Source organism: Microtus oregoni, unplaced genomic scaffold (assembly GCF_018167655.1).
Source record: "Microtus oregoni isolate MIOR12 unplaced genomic scaffold, Mior012 000043F_ref0000047, whole genome shotgun sequence".
Lineage (NCBI taxonomy): Eukaryota > Metazoa > Chordata > Mammalia > Rodentia > Cricetidae > Microtus > Microtus oregoni.
Window position 1 is genome coordinate 12,221,830 of NW_024543210.1, and position 16,939 is coordinate 12,238,768.

Here is a 16,939-nt window from a genome sequence, read left to right on the forward strand (position 1 = left end):
ATAATCATCTGGAATCCCAGACATTAGGAAACTGAGATAGAAGGACATAAGGTCAAGGCCAGGCTGGGGCACGTACTGAGAGCCTGTCTTAAAAATAAACAAATAAATCAAAAAGGAAGGAAGGAAGAAAATGAAGAGTGAAATCCAGTAGCAACTATATACTTCAAGGTATTATCTGATGTTGAAAATGTCCTACTTGTTCCTGAATTAGACTGTGGTTAGCTGACCATAGTAACAGTTAGTTTCTCAGACCTAAAAATATTGAGAAGAGAATAACATTTAGAGTCAAAGCAGAACTTCATCAGCAGTGGCTAAATATGTAAATACTGGGAGTTAGACCTAGAAATATCTTTGGTAAAAGGCTGAAGAAATTATCAAAGAGCTATTTGAAATAGCACTGAGCATGCTTTTCCCTTGAAAGAGTGTTTGTGTGTGTGTTGGCTGGGTACATTAATTTTATTTTTATAAATTACCACTCTGCCAATGTAGCATTTTAATTCTTTTTTTCCAGCTTATGGAAATTTTTTTTCTTTTCTTTTTCAGCTTATGGGAAAGTATTTCTAGTTCGCAAAATAAGCGGTCATGATGCTGGAAAGCTGTATGCCATGAAAGTTTTGAAAAAGGCAACAATAGTTCAAAAGGCTAAAACTACAGAGCACACAAGGACAGAACGGCAAGTTCTGGAGCACATTAGACAGTCACCATTTTTGGTGACATTGCACTATGCTTTCCAGACAGAGACTAAACTTCATCTCATCTTAGGTAAGTGTCCATTGTCATACTTTCTATGAGAACATTTTTCTTTAGGTCTTGAGGCAACATAGTATGGACTTAAAAGAAATTGTTTTGTCTCTCATTCATCTCTTTGTGGTGGCATTTCTGTTAACATCTTGCTTTGGAAGTGAGACCCCTGGCGTAGAGAAATTTGTATACCTCTATTCCATACTCCACTATTATTCGATGTGCATCCAAGAAAATGCAAGGAACTTGATGGCCAAGTGGGCTCCGATTTGTACTTTAGTTTTCAAGAGTATGTAGGTTTGGGCTAACGTAGGAGATAGCTATGGAAGCCAATAGTTAGGCCATTCTCTATCAGTCTCTATGTCTTGTCTCTCTGTTTCTCTGTGTGTGTGTCTCTCTGTCTCTTTCTCTGTCTTTCTCTCTCTCTCTCTTTGGATCAGGATGTAGCACTCTCAGTTACTGCTCCAGTGCCTGCCTATATGCTTTCCATACTCCCTGCCTTGATGATGATGATGAACTAAACTTATAAAACTGTATGCAAGCCCCCAATTAAATTCTTCTTTTGTAAAAGTTGCCTTGGTTATGATGTTTCCTCACAGAAATAGAACAGTGAATAATACATTTCCTAACTAATATGTTTTCATTTTACTCAATATTCAGTTGTTTAATTTATCTATAGCTGTCCAACAAACCACCTAGAATAGAGTAGCTAAACAATGACATATTTTCCTAAGATTTTGGGTAGCTGGGAAGGACATTTCTCTGTTGTTTTAGGCTGTTCTCATTTACATGGTATGTAGTAGAAGAGCTAGCCTGTTCAGAAGATCCATGGTAGAGTTTCGTATCTGACAATTGGTGCCATTGTTCAGTAGGCCAACTTGTTTCTCTCCAATGTGGCTTCCCAACCTTTAGTACAAGACAGCTTCTTCGTACTGGCAGCCTGAGAGTAGCATATGAATGTTGCTGAGAGTGGAATGAATGCAGAGCTCATCTAGGAACTCGGGTAGTCTTCTGCCAACACATGCTCAGCCTAGATTTGTATACTGCAAAGAGTGTGTGGTCATCTGACAAACAAGTCTGTGTTCAGACATGACAAATTACAAAGGGCTTGTCCAGTCCAGAAAAGCGTCCTTGCCTATGTCTTTTAGATTATTTTCACTTCTACTGAATTTCAGTGTTTATGAAGTTAGATAGAAAGGCTAAATAGATTGAAGTTAGACATTTGGGGCTGGACTATATAGTAGGAATGTTTATATTGTAAAGCATTAAGAGAAATCTGTTGTCTGGTTGTTACTAATTCAGAGTGCTGGAATTGGATTAGTAGATAACTATATGAGTGCTTCATTATAATGTGATATTTTCCCCTTAAAAGTAAGTTGTTCTGTGTGTTATTTTGAAACTATATGATTAGCATACTGAAACATCATTAATATAACAAAAAAGTTACGTCAGCTTCATATCAATTCATAAAGATTTTCCTTGGTCTTTTAAATGTCTGCATTGTGTTCTTGCAGTTCCTTATGACTGGATTCTCAAGTTGTTGTCTGTAGTTTTGTCTTATGTTGCTCTTTCAGGATTGAACTTATACATAGATTGTTTTCAAGTTTCATAGAAAAATCATTTGAGCAGAATCTATATTTTAACCATCTGTGATTGTGTCAGATGTTCTTCCATTGCATGCTTGTGTGTATTTCTTTACAGAGTGCATCACCAAATTTCTGGATTTTTGTACATCTTTTAAATGAGGAGGAGTGTGTCATTGTAGGATAAACGTTTTAAAATTTTCCCTCCTGAGGCTGGCATCTTTTTATATTCTTGAAGAGCCACATGACATGTTCTCAGTTTGTATAGTTCTGAGAATTGCTTATTTGTACTCTTTGCTCATTTTTTCTGTTTCTAGGATCTCTTAGAAAGATTATCCATTTGTGATAAGTATTTCCACATTTTTCATTTTTTAACTTTGTTTACAATACTTTTATCAAACAAATTTTATATATAGTAGAATTTATTTTTAAAATTATTCTTATGGCCCTCAATTTTGAGTCATAATTGAAAGACTTTCTGTTCTCTTAAGTATATAAAGGAATTTACTGGTTTCTTTTTTCTTTAGTATTTACATGGTTCTTGTTTTTGTGTGGAGAACTTTGATCCAAGTAGAGTTTTTGTTTGAGTAGGACAAGAAGTAAGGGTCTAGCTTTTTTAGATGGCCACTCAGTTTTTCTACATTACTAAGAGAAAAGCTCATTCTTTTCCCTGACTTGTGCTGCAACCTTTTTCATCCATGACTGTCTCATATGTGTTTGGATATGTTTCTTAACCTTCTCTCCTGTTTGGCTTATTGAATAATGCCAGAGCACCATACTGGAATTCCTTTAGCAGTACAATGCATTCTAGTATTCAGTAATGTCAGTTCTCCAATAACCCTTGCTTTTTATTGCTGATATTTAGAACTTTATGGAAGGCTATTTCCTGTCATTTTCAACATGAGCTTTATAGTAAAATTGTTTTGTTCTAGGCGAAGAAAGTCTTGTTAGTGGGTTTTATTGTCATTTCTTTAAATTAAAAAATTAACTTTGAGCACACTGACATTTTTGTGACACTGGTTAGTCCTGTTCAAGAAGATGGACTGTCCTTGCCTGTAGGAATCTGCATCTAAGATCTTCAAGAGTGGTTAAACATTTTCTTTCTACTTGTGTGTCTTGGATTAATATTGAACTTGCCATCATTGCTATCGTAAACAGCACCTGCTGTATCTTATAGCTGAAGGACTCTACTTTTTTACAGTAATTTTATACCTTGAGATCTTACTGCCTTGTTCCTTCTCAGCCTGCCCTAAGACATGTTGGTGTCTGTGACTTTTCTGTCTCTCTTCTTTTCCTGAACATTTAACTCAAGGAGATTTATAGCCATCCCTGATGTTTTTCAGGATGTTTTAGAGATTCAAATCTAGGCTAACATCAAATCATGGCTCACTGCAGAGTGCTTGACATGGCTTACTCCAAGGGGATAAAATTTGCTTGGTTGGCACAGGCTTCTCCAAATAAGATCATTATAATGATAGTATCTTACCAGATGCTATCTGTGACGTTTGTATTTAGTTATGAAATAGACTAGCATTTCTAACAGAATTGAGTGTGTATGATTGCTTCCCACAATAAGCTTTAATTATAATTATCTCTCATTTGTTTATATTCTATCTGCCATTCTCTAAATCAGTAGGCAGTACTTTTTCTGACCAGTAAAGGGCCAGATGGTAACTATTTTAAGCTTTGCAGGATTTTCGGTATCTTTGACCATAGATTGTAGTAAACAAATAGGCATAGTACAGTTCCAATAAAAATTTTACTTATAGGATTGGTAGTGAACTAGATTTGCCCTCTGAGTTATTATTTGATAGCCCTTGCTCTTGAAAGTGTGTGTGTGTGTGTACGTGTACATACTTGCACACACATGTGGAAGCCAGAGGTTGTTGACATTAGGTACTGTCCACAATCTATCTCCACCTTATATTTTGAGACAGGGTCTTTCACTGAACCTGGATCTATTTCATCAATTAGGCAAGACTAGGGATTCAAAAGGCCCCGTGGGGATTCTTTTGTCTTGGTCTCCCCAGCTCTAGGATTACAGGTATGTGCCTCCATATCTGGCTTTTTATGTGAGTTCTGGGGATTAAACTCAAGTCTTCCCATAATAGCAAGGCAGTTACTGACTGAGTCATCTCTCTAACCCCATTAAATCACATTTGTGTTTAAAATGTTACTCTATAACATTAATGGCTCTTTAGCTCGTTTATCTTAACTGTATCACACACACAACCACACACACACACACACACACACACACGGTGGAGTTTTCCCCTTTGTATTTCTTGCAGCTTTTACAAATCTTACAACATGGACAGCTTACTCCTTTATAACTTTTTCTCTACCTATGTTGATACAAGAAATATAAAAACATCTTCATCTATTCTTTTCTTTTTTAGAACTCATTATTTCAACAGAAGTTGGAATTTTATGTGGGAAATAATCTGAACAAAACAGTTTCTCTTTTAGTAGTGTCTGAAAAGTCAGCTGATCTTTGGCTTTAATAATCAGTCAGATTAATCATCAGGACTCATCATACATTAAAGAAGCAAATTACAAGTGTATTTACAAGGGTGATGCCGAGGAACATTCTTAATAAATGCTACATCAGTCTTGTAGGCAGTTCTTTCCTCGTGTGTTATCTTTTCAATAGGAGTTGGATGTTTAAGACATTAGAGTTCACTTTTGAGTTTTAGTTTCATCTCAGAAATTGCAAAGGTGTTGATGATTGATGATGGTAACAATGGTTCATTGTACATTGTAGTCACTAATGTCACAGAACAGACAGGAACTGCTGCCAGACGTTCCTCCTTTTAAGTTAATACAACTAATTCTCAAGACTGAGAACGCTTTCTGTGGTGACTGATGAACTGTAAGAAGACATTGTATGAGGGGACACACGAAACTTGAAACAGGAAGGGTAGTGTGTGTGACTGGAGAGTGAAAGCAGAATAGTCTTTCCTTGAAAGCAGGAGGTTGTTGGTGTCAGCTGTCAAGTAGGCTTGTGGAAGCTGAGAACAGGACATCTCTGAAGCAGCTCTCTGGCTCCACCTGTGGTTCTTCCCCTGCATCCTCAGTAGGAAGATGCAGTGAGGCAATTCTGTAGTTCTCAGCAGAACTTTAAACCCCATTGCATTTCTCCACTGGCTAATAAGAGCAAATGAATTAGAGAACGGTGGGGAGATTTCTGGGTTCAACATTAAGTGGTGTGTACAAAGGTTATGAAAGCCTGTAAGTGTGCTCCCCCCAAAAGGAACATGCCTTTTCCCTTTCAACGAGGGAGTTAGCCTCTTTGCTCAAATACAAGGGCTTGCTAGAAATACTAAGAGTGCCAGGAGAGTGCTCGATTTGGCAGCACATACACTAAAATTGGAACGCTACTGAGATTAGCATGGCCTCTGCGCAACAATGATAGGCAAATTCTTCAAGTATTCCATATTTTTAAAAAGAGTGCTAGGAGAAAAAATTGTTACAGATACAACTGAATTTGACCTTTTTGTTTTGAAATGTACCAAATTAATAAATAGTTTATGCTTCAAAGACAAAATTTTGATTGTGTCATTTTAACCTAAAAAAATACTATGTTTTTTATTTATAGCAAGTAACTTTGTTTGCAGTGACTGTTATCTGTTTAATACACACTTGAAAAGTTTGATTTATGTTTGCTGTTCTTCAGAATTACCCTGTAGACTATGGTTACTTATTTGTTTTAAGGTTTTTTAATTTGACAGTTTTCATACTTGTATATAATGAATTTTAATTATTCTCACCTCCGCATATTACCTTCCTTATTCTCCCCAGCTTCTTTCACTGAAACCTTTCTTTTTCCCAATAAGCCTCCTTCCTACTTTTGTGTCTTTTAATGTATGTGATGCAATGAATTTAAATGGGGCTTCTGCGTGAGCCTGGTTGGAAGGTCATTTACTAGGCAACTTTATATGACCAAAGAGAGTGGTGCTCATTTTCCCAGCCACCATTAACTCAGTAATCCCTTGGGGAGGGGTGTGGCCTCATAAGCTCTTACCCATATGTGTGATGAAGTTTTGATGATCCTAATCTTGTACAGGTAGCTGTAGCTAAAGTGAACCCATGAGTACATAGGTCTGTCATGTTCAGAAGACATGGTTTTGCATCAGACTTCCCCAATATGGCTTTTTTTGCCCTTCTATTATGTTCCCTTCATCTTGGGGGTATGTTTGTATGTATGCGTACTTGTCCTTTCAACAACTGAGCACTCCATAGTCACTTTCTCTGCACTTGAACTAAATGTGAATCCTAATATTTTAACTGTGTCCACTATAAAAACAAGAGTGCGAAGATAAGTATTTAGAAGGCAGTTTGGTACAATGTTTACTTAGCAAAATAGTAATAGTAGGTTCTCCCTTGGACCTGTGGTATCCATACCATGGGTTCATGGCTGGATTTATAGTACTAGTCAAGACTTCATTCTGTGGAGCAGGTCTTAAATCCAACCAGAAGGTCATGGTGTGTTTCCCCCAAAACATTCAGGCCAATATTACAACAATCGTGCCAGATTGATTGTTTATCTTTGGCTAAGACTCTTGATAATTTCTCTTCTATGAACCTTCACAGAATCTCTTCTACCTAAAGCTTCATCATCTTCTTTCTGTCTGTAATGGCTTATCTGACTTCACTGGAAATAAATCAGATCTAGTTGCTACAAACTCAAATTTTCTTCACTCTCCTTTATTTAAGATTATTTGTATCTGGGAACTGCCTCATAGATTGACTGTGAGTAAGGATATAGATTGGGATGGTTAGTGTTAATTGTCTGCTTGATAGAATCTCTTGGAAGATGGGCCTCCAGACATGCCTGTGGGGAATTATATTGATTATACTGATATGGGAAGACACACCCACTGTGGGTAGCACCATTTAATGGACAGACTCCTAAACTGCACAAATGTAGAAAGTGAGCTGAGCAGCAGCATGTAACCAGGTACTTCAAGTTCCCACACCTTGACTTCCCCACTATAGACTGTACCGTTGAACTATGAACCAGAATAAATCCTGTCCTCTTAAAGTTGATTTTGCCAAAGTATTTTTATCATGGCAATAGGAAAAGAAATTAAGATACTGATAATAGCAGGAATTACAACTTTTATAGAACACATTGATGTTGAATATAAATGGCTTCTACCTTTAAGAAAAAGTGGTTTTATTTTTAATTATGTCGATGTATGTGTGGATTTGTGCATGTGGATGCAGTACCCAGAAAGTGCAGATGAGGAGTTCAGACCCTTGGGAGCTGGAGTTTTAGGTAGTTGATAACATCGTGATGCCTGAAGTGGGAACTAGACTCTGAACTTGGCAGCTGTGCTCTTAGCCACTGACCATCATATCAACCCTAGCTTGTGCTTTTTTTTAATTAAAACTGATAGTATTTACCAAATTCAATATGTAAATATATTGTGACTCAGCAATCCATTTTTCAGATTCTGACCTACTGAATAATACCTGCCCAACTGGATAAAATATATCTTGAAGACATTTTTGTCAATATTCTCTTACTCTTAACTATTACAATAATGAGAATGTCAATATAATTGTAGGTTTTCTGTAGGCCAGAAAATCTTAGATTTGTTTTACCAGAATCACAAAGGAGAAAAAGGTTTGATAGGAATGTGACTAATATTTTTGTTTGTTTGGTTTTTGTTTTTTCGAGACAGGGTTTCTCTGTATCTTTGGAGCCTGTCCTGGAACTAGCTCTTGTAGACCAGGCTGGCCTCGAACTCACAGAGATCCACTTGCCTCTGCCTCGCGAGTGCTGGGATTAAAGGCATGCACCACCACCGCCCAGCTTGTGACAAATATTTTTGTTGGTTGTTTTTGTTTTGTTTTGTTTTTGTTTTTCAAGACAGGGTTTCTCTGTGTAACAGCCCTAGCTGTTCTGGAAGTCAGTATGTAGACCAGGCTGCCTCAAACTCATAGAGATCTGCCTGCCTCTGCCTCCTGAGTACTACTAGTACTAGGATTAAAGACATTCACCACCACCGCCGGCATAACAAATATTTTTATACTCACTTCTAGATGTTTTACTATTTACTTGCCACTGGGCACCATGCTGGATATTTTTATATATTAGTTCATAAGTCTTTGCCAGCAGCCATGAAAGAATTGGTGTATCATTGTTGTAATAGAGAAAGGTGTCTTGAGCTAACTGGCTGGCATCTGAAGAAATAATGTGGCATCTGTGTGCTCAGCTCCTTTGTTACGTTCATGTATCAGAAGAGGCAGCTTTATTTTAATAGCTGACTGTGAAAAACGACCTGTTACTTTCCTTTATCTTTCCCAGTTTACCATTCTTATTTATTCCTTAATAAGTTTTTTTGTCATATTGTCATGTTTGGGTCACTCCATTGCTTTTACTTTACTTGAAATGGGTGTTATACATATTAATTAGATTTTGGTTTTTGTCTGTGACAACTAGGTTTATAAGGAGGACAGTTTTGTTTCAGCTCCTACATCCAGTCTGTTATTTCTTTTTTTTTTTTTCAGTCTGTTATTTCTAACTTCATTGCATCTCGGCCTGTAGTGAGGCTTAACATCATGGTGGAAGGGCGTGGTAGAAAAGTACTCTTCACTTTTAGTATCCAGGAAGCAGAGAACAGTAACAAGAAGGGGCCACAGCCAAGATACACCTGTCAAAGACATGACCACAGCAATACATTTCATCTAACCAGGCTCCACCTTGTACCGCCTTCCCATAGTTTTTTTCAGACTTTGAATTCATCAGTGAATTATTGGACTATTAATAATTAGATTTCTCATGATCTAGTGCACTTTGGAAATGCCTGCATAGACTTACCTAGAGGTATGCTTTAGTGTAATCTAGGCATCTCTCAGTCCAATCAAATTGACAATCAAGATTAACTATGACATACTCAACTCTTTAGTCAGGCTTTCAGCTAATCTGTCCAGCCTTTCTCCTCTTCCACTCAGTCTCCTCTGTTCTGCTTTGCTACCTGTGCTGTAATTGAGCTAAACTATTCACTGGCTCCTCTATAAACATACATTTCCTGCTTAAACATTTCTCTCTTTGAAAACTATTTCAGCATTTCCTAGCTGAGTGTGCCAGATGCAATACTTGATTTCCCCAGCCCTCTGCTGTCCCACTTTTCCTGGAGTTGTTTGACTTAAATGAAATGATGTCTGAAAAATGCTTAGTGCCATCCCTGACAGATAATGATCGTCAATGTAGCTGTATCAAAATAAAGTCGAGAAAAGTACAAAATGGAACAAGAACATCTTGTTGTGGTATAAAGAAGAGTGTAATGGGGGCAGAAGCAAAGCTCTCCCTTGTGGAATAATCTGACAAAGAGAAGGAGAGAGGGAGTTATAAAATCAACACTCCACACTAAAGAGAGTGGGTGATAGTTTAGTGAGAAGCAGTATAGTTTTGCATAATCTCAGCTCATTTCTTCATAGTTTGCCAGTTGATTACAAGGGAAAACATAGTAACTTTATAGTGGAGAAACCTGGAAATCAGTACTTTGATGATTCTAAATTAATGACATGATCAAAATTAGTTGGGAAAACGAATCCATCCTCCCATGTGGCCTAGGAAGATAACATCATCTGCTAATATTTGTTCTAGGTATTTATACTTTTGTCTGATCATGGCAGAACATCACACATTGAGGACTGGCCCACACCAAAGGATGTTTCCTCTTAAACAGTCAGGGACAAGAAAACAAAGGCAGAAGCTTCCATATATATGTTACATAAGCTCTAGTGCAGTGTGTTCTTGAACTGGATTTTAGAGTGGAATAAAGTCACCACAAAGAACATTAGGCAAATGACACAGTAAGGAAGTCCAGATATGGTAATGGTATTTTTATCATGTGGTTATGTGAGAGAATGCCTCTGGGAAGTTTTAGAAGTAGAGAACAGTGTTTTCAGCTGGTTCAGGAAAGATGTGCACACGTGTAAGAGCAGAGAAGAGAGTTCCACAGCAAATGAACAAAATGTGTGCTGGGTTTTCATAGTTGGTTCATGGGATTCTTGTTACTGTTACACAGTTTTGGTAAGTTTGAAGTTGTAGAAATCTGAACTTTTGTTTTTGGTTGCTTGATTCATTTTGTTTTTATAAGGTCATAATTGAGGCATTATATCCTAGGAGAAACTTTAATAGTTTCTTATTTATGATGGAGTAATGGATTGTTTTCTCAGCCTTCTAAAGACAGGAACAGTTTGAGAGTACCCCTCAGGCCTCATACTGTAGACCTGTAAATAGGGTGCAAATTTTCTAAAACCATGTTTCTCATGTTTGTAGCTTCCTGCTGTCTGACTTTGTCCCGAAGTCACAGTAGCATAACAAGAAAGATGTATATATTATAGATATGATATATTATTTTGATGGATTACACAATATTTCTCACAACTGAACATTTGATTGTACTTGCTTTTAAACAATATGAGATTCTAATCTCTGGTAAGAACTGAGAATGTAGCACCTTTCTGTTACCCATTTCACCTCTGTTTGAACAGGCAGGTGGATTAAAATGATAGTTTCAGGAAGAGTTAAAGAGGTTTGCAAGGCTGCAAATATTCTTGCAGGCAAAGTCAAGTCCTATTTGTTTTTTTCTCCAAGAACACACAGCTCTGTTTTCACTGTTGTAAGACACAAGTTGCTGCCCTTGAATTATCCAAGCTAAAAGTCTGCCACTGAATATTGTAGTTTCATACAGCATTAGAAAGAAAAAAAAGATTTAAACTGAGAATGGTGGCCCACATACCTGTAGTCTTAGCACTTGGGAAGCTGACTTAGGGTGACTGTTAGGAATTCACGGGTACCCTGAGCCACATAGCAAGTACCAGGTCAGCCAAGACTTCATAGAAAAGATTTAAACTCAGTATTTACTATAGCTCTTTTTTTAAATCCTGCATATAATCCCCATAGAATGCCTGCTCTAGGGATCTTTGACTTCAGATAAGTCTCAAAAATTTAACTGGGACAAGCATATAATATAGTGAAGTTATATGACCAAGATATGTAGGATTACATGAACTAAATTATTTAGATATTAGAAGATAGAATAGTTGATCTTCAGGTGGTTTTTCTGACAGTAATTAGCCAGGCCAACATTCTGAGAAGGGAAGAAATAGCAGAGCAGAGAAGGTGGAAAGGAAATTCGCCCAGGAAGCATATAAAACAGTGTGTCTAGAGGGGTCCTGCTGCTCGGCCTCATCACCCTTATTCTTTACCTAATCAGATGTATGACTCGGGGCAGTTTAACTTCCAAGTTTCCTTATCTCTGACAACCACTATATTTTATCTAATACTATAGTATTATTTTAATAGTACCTACTTTATAGTATCATACAGATCAGATTTTTTCCTTTCTGAATAGAACTAGTACAAAATAAGTGTTCAGTGTCTGTAGTTGCTATTCTTAGGCTAGCCTCAGAAGCAGTGAGTTGTGTTTAGGCTAGCCTAGACTGAGACTACACACCAGAGCTAGACACCAGACTGACTGAGTTCCTTTCAAAAGTGCTATCCCGGATTAGGAAGTAAGTTGCTACTTTTGTGCAGGCATCAGTAGCCAAGAGTATGTACTGACAGTGCTACTCATTCCATGTTGTGATTTTATTTTGTTATTGATTATAGTATAAATTGATAATCATAGAGGTAAAAGCTGAAGAATTGTGAATAAAAACTAAGAAGTCACATGCTATTCCTGACAGTGTTCATTTAATAAGAAACTAAAACCAGCTTTGGCTTAAACAAAACAGACGAAACAAAAAATAAACAACTCAGGCTTGCAGCTTGTGCCAGAAGCCAATAGAGACTTATGAAGAAATTTCTAAAAATCAGATGGATCCATAATCTATTGGGAAGTTACTCAGGGCAGATGACCTGGCTTGGGTAAGCATCCACCCGGCAGATGGACATGTGTATTTCTAGCAGCAGTTTCACTCAGATGCACTCCTCAGTTCAGGCTTGGTACTGCCTCTTCAGTGGGAAATTGAATAATACCAGCTCAGGAAATGCAGGACTCTACCCAGAGTCGAGGTAGGCTTTCTTGAGCTAAAGTGCCGAGAACCTCAGCCTCTGATGTCAGTGAGGATTTGACTACTCATGATATCACTGACTATTTTGAAGCCAGTGGTGTGGCTCTGGCTCAGCATTTGCTTGCAGTACCTGGTTCTGATGTTCTTTCTTTTTCTTATTGTTATGAGATGAGGCTTTATATCTTTATACCTCAAACTTACCTTGAGTAAGTTATATAGTCTGGTCTTGACCTCAAGCTGCTTCTGCCTCTACCTACTGAGTGCTGAAGTACAGATATTTAACATTGTACTCAGGTCAGTGCTCTCCTTTGAGAGAATTAAAACCACACAATTCAACCTAGTATAGAAATATCACCAACGCCCTTTTCTATATGGTTTATTGGTTTGCTGCCTGGTGGATTTGCTCTAATTTTACCTGAGCCATTTTTTCTCCTGATGAACAAAGAGGTGTAATGACCCCAGAACCTCAGTTTCAGTACATCCTTGATAGTCAGCTCACTGAATTAGAAAAACACCATGTTCCCTATTACTGTTCTTAAGTTCTGAAGCCCACCAGCCCAATTGTAATTATAGTTAAACTGTGGAATAGCTTTGCCAAACTTGGTGAAGCTAGCTAGAGTGGAGTGACCAAATGCTCGAGAAAACATGGTCCTGTGTGAGTGTTAGAGACAATATAGTATCCGGACCCAGGAGTTGTCTCTCACCTCACATGCATGCTGTGGATACATATATAGGAAAAAATTTTAAAAATGGATTTTTAAAAAGGGATTTGGATTACAATTGATAAAAGTTGCAGCTAATATTTTTTATTATATGATATCAAAGACGTATATATTTTTACTACTACATTCATCCTTTCTTTCTAAAAATAAAGTATCTCCCTCTAAACACAATCCAAGAGGTTGGTCTTATTAATAAAAATCAGAGTCAGATATTAGGGGGTAAAAGCTGAAAGATCAGAGAAGGAGAGCAGCCAGCCAGTAGTTCTTAACTCAACAAAATCCTCAGACCAAAGCAGGCAAGATCCTATCTCCATGAATTCTCAGACTGAATGCTCTGAGTTTATGTCTTATCCTGCCTTATCTTCCTCTCTCCACCCAGCCATATCACTCCTGTCTCCTCCTCCCTAGTGCTGGGCTCAAAGGTGTGTGCCACCACTGCATGGCCTCTACGGCTAACTAGTGTGGCTTACTCTGCACTCTGATCTTCAAGCAAGTTTTATTTTTGATAGCACAAAGAAAATATCACCACAAGTTAGAAATGGGGATTTGAGGCCAATAGAGTGGCTATTGATTATGGAAGAGGAGAATCTTACAAACAAAGGAATAAATGAGTATGCAGAAGAGAGTTGTAAGTTGCCCAGCTACTTAAGCAGTACCTGGAAGCCTAAGATACTGAATGGAGATTCCAGTAGCTCCTTGACTCAGGGGACAAAGGGTTTGGAGTTGATTACTCCCAAGATGAATAGACTTGGTAAACACAACAAAATGTTAATCAGAATTCTAGAAGGGGCATGCTTTAGCAGTACTAATTACATCCATGGCTGGAGAGATTGCTAAACAGTTACAAGCATGTACTACTCTTGCAGAGAACCTGAATCTTCTTTTTTTTTTTTTTTTTTTTTTTTTTTTTTTGGTTTTTTCGAGACAGGGTTTCTCTGTGGTTTTGGAGCCTGTCCTGGAACTAGCTCTTGTAGACCAGGCTGGTCTCGAACTCACAGAGATCCGCCTGCCTCTGCCTCCCGAGTGCTGAATCTTACTCCAGAAACCATGTTGAGTACATTACAACTCCTGTAACTCACTTCCTGAGGAGCTTCTGGCTTCCATAGGCACTTGCACTCAATGTGTACACACACAGACACAGACCACACACAGAGAGGGAGGGAGGGAGATGGGGTAGAGGATATACATAACTATAGGTCAGGCTTTGTGTCTCATGACTATTATCTCAGCACTCAGAATGCACATAGGCAGATCTGTATGAGTTCAAAGGTATCATGATCTACATAGTGTATTCCAGGATAGCTAGGGCTACATATTGAGACCCTGTCTCAAAGAGAGAGAGAGAGAGAGAGAGAGAGAGAGAGAGAGAGAGAGAGAGAGAGAGAAGAAAAGAAAAGAAAAGAAAAAAACAGAATTAATTATGGCAGTAAAGCATTCAAGGGCTACCCAAAAAAGGGCAAAATTATTAGATGTTGAGAAAGGACTTCACAGTTCTTATACTTATTTTGTGTTTTCACAGCAAAGCCAAACAGTTACATATATGGAAACCCAAGACTCAATAATGTCCCTAGAATTAAAAATAGAATAGTTAAAACTTATCCCACTAACACAGCTACAAACAAGGGCAAGCCTCCTGAAAACTGGCCTTCCATGTTAAAGGTAACTAATAAACTATCTAAACTAAACTTAAGTACTAACCATTCAGGACTGGACAGTCCCTGTTTGCATGAAGTACCTGGATTTTGCATGAAATACCTGGGAACTTTGCCAAGAACTTGTCCTATATTAACCACCCTTTTTCAGCCACTGGCCTGACTTGCTCTTGGTTAGTGCTGTGTCTCCCATATGACTCAAGCTGATGTTCCTATAAAGCCTTCCCCTGTATTTCTCTGGATCTAGTCTTGTCCTATATTTTCTGTAGCAAGGTTTCTTTTGGGCCGCCAGTGCCCCCAAAGAACACAGACACTTATTTTGTTCCTCACTGCCTCTTATAATTTAAATTAATGCTTCTATTGATCCACATTTTGCCATGTGGCTTTTTTTATCTCTCCATTCTGTACGTCTGACTCCCACTGTGTCTTGTTGGTGTCTCTTGCTGTAATAGATTCTAACTGTTCCTTCCTCTGTCCAGAAGTTCCACCTATTCTCTCCTGCCTAGCTATTGGCCTTTCAGTTCTCTATTAAACCAATCATGTGCCTCAGGCAGGTGAGGCAAAACGTAGATACATTTTAATGCAGTGTAAACAAATATCCCACAATGGCTTTCTGGATCTACAGTTTGGTAACTAACAATGGTACATTCTTGCCTTTTAGGTAAAATAAGAAACCCTGAATTTATTCAGATAAAGCTAAATAACTGAATGTTTAATGAGGGCTAAATAGCTGCATACTTTCAAACTACCTCTCCAAAAGATTATAATCTTTAATTATAAAGATGCAGTGTGGGCTCACTTTTTCTTATGGTAGACAACTCAAAGAAAACCACCTTATTCAAATGATCAAAGAAAAATCATTGATAGTAGGATGAGTTGAAATAATGCACCAACTGAGAAGATGCCACAAAAAAAGACTCTCCTAAAGATACACTTCTGAGTATGATGATGTAAGGCCAGTTCCCATTGTCACATGGCCTACAAATTGACACGCATGTAACCTAAAGTGCCAAGGTTATGGAAGTCTAGGAAAGATTGTGGATTTGTTTGCATATTTGAGAAAATACATTTCAAGTTGGATCTAGTCACATATCTAGAAGATACTTGGGGAACAAATTAAATAACAGATTCAGGATTGAGGGTAGATGGTAATGATAAATTTAGGTAAATTTTTTATTCATAAGTGATTATGTTGATGATGAAGCATCAGTTTAGTTGTGTGGTGACATAGCTGTTTTGCAGAAAGAGTTCTATCTGCTACACTTACAAGTCTTCTGTGAGCTCATGGTTGATTTAAAGTATAAAAAACAAGGTGTGGTTGTATTTCTATAAGTGCCAAACAACTCTAAAGTGAACTTTTCAGAGGATAGTTTTTGAAAATATGATATACTTGGGTAATAAATTTACTCTGTGGATTAGAATGTTATAAATGCATTGCTATTTATAACAGAAATATACCATGTTTATGGTTGGAAATTTAGTATTGTTAAAATTATAGTTCTTACCAAATTGAACTATGGGTACAAAGTTGTCTGGATCAAAACCCCAAACAGTGTGTGTGTGTGTGTGTGTGTGTGTGTGTTTGTAGAGATGGAAAAATAGACTTTACAGTTCCTATACAAATACAAAACAAACTAGAAAAACTGCACCCACTATGTCAGAAGCATAGATGGGCATGTTGATACCTTCCCACAGTGTCAGAATTTATTGAATAACTATAAATTCACATGTTATGTTGGGTTTTTTTTTGCAGTTTGCTTAGAAGCTCTGATTTCCCTAGATAGCAAGCTGAGGCAAAACCAGGTTCTTATATTAGAATCTCAAGTTAACTTTTAGGCCATATATTACATATCACAATTAATCAACCTATATAACAATCATATAATAATAATATAACAATTAAAGAAATTGTAGCGAAGTTGAAGAATGGCTTCCTGAGAAATTGGGAAGCAGATATAGATGGCACTGAGACTCACCACAGGTGGTATATAAGATAGTAAGAATCCGCCAGGAGATTTATTGGCATCTTAGCTTCAAAGTCTAGCTATTGAGGAGCCTCAGGGTAAAGAGGAGTTGCCCAGGCAAAGTATGGGATCCTGGACGTTCTAGAACCAGGATCTAGACTAGGCCTTGGAGTAGGCCCAGTCAGCGGTAGGGACAGAGCCCAGCTAACTCCCTAGGCAAACTTGGGAATTCGGTCCCTTGA

At 37.7% G+C, this 16,939-nt stretch overlaps 1 protein-coding gene and 1 non-coding gene across 3 annotated transcripts in view; both read left to right on the forward strand.

The window, feature by feature from the left end:
- The window catches only part of Rps6ka5 (ribosomal protein S6 kinase A5), a 189,507-nt gene that overhangs the window by 101,697 nt on the left and 70,871 nt on the right, over positions 1–16,939 (forward strand). For both annotated transcript variants that reach the window (XM_041633200.1, XM_041633202.1), the window contains one exon: positions 544–762. In XM_041633200.1, coding sequence (XP_041489134.1) covers positions 544–762 — 219 coding nt within the window. The remainder of the gene's footprint in view (positions 1–543; positions 763–16,939) is intronic.
- Positions 5,664–5,767, forward strand: LOC121434510. The gene has a single exon (XR_005972446.1). It is a non-coding gene; the product is annotated as a U6 spliceosomal RNA (small nuclear RNA).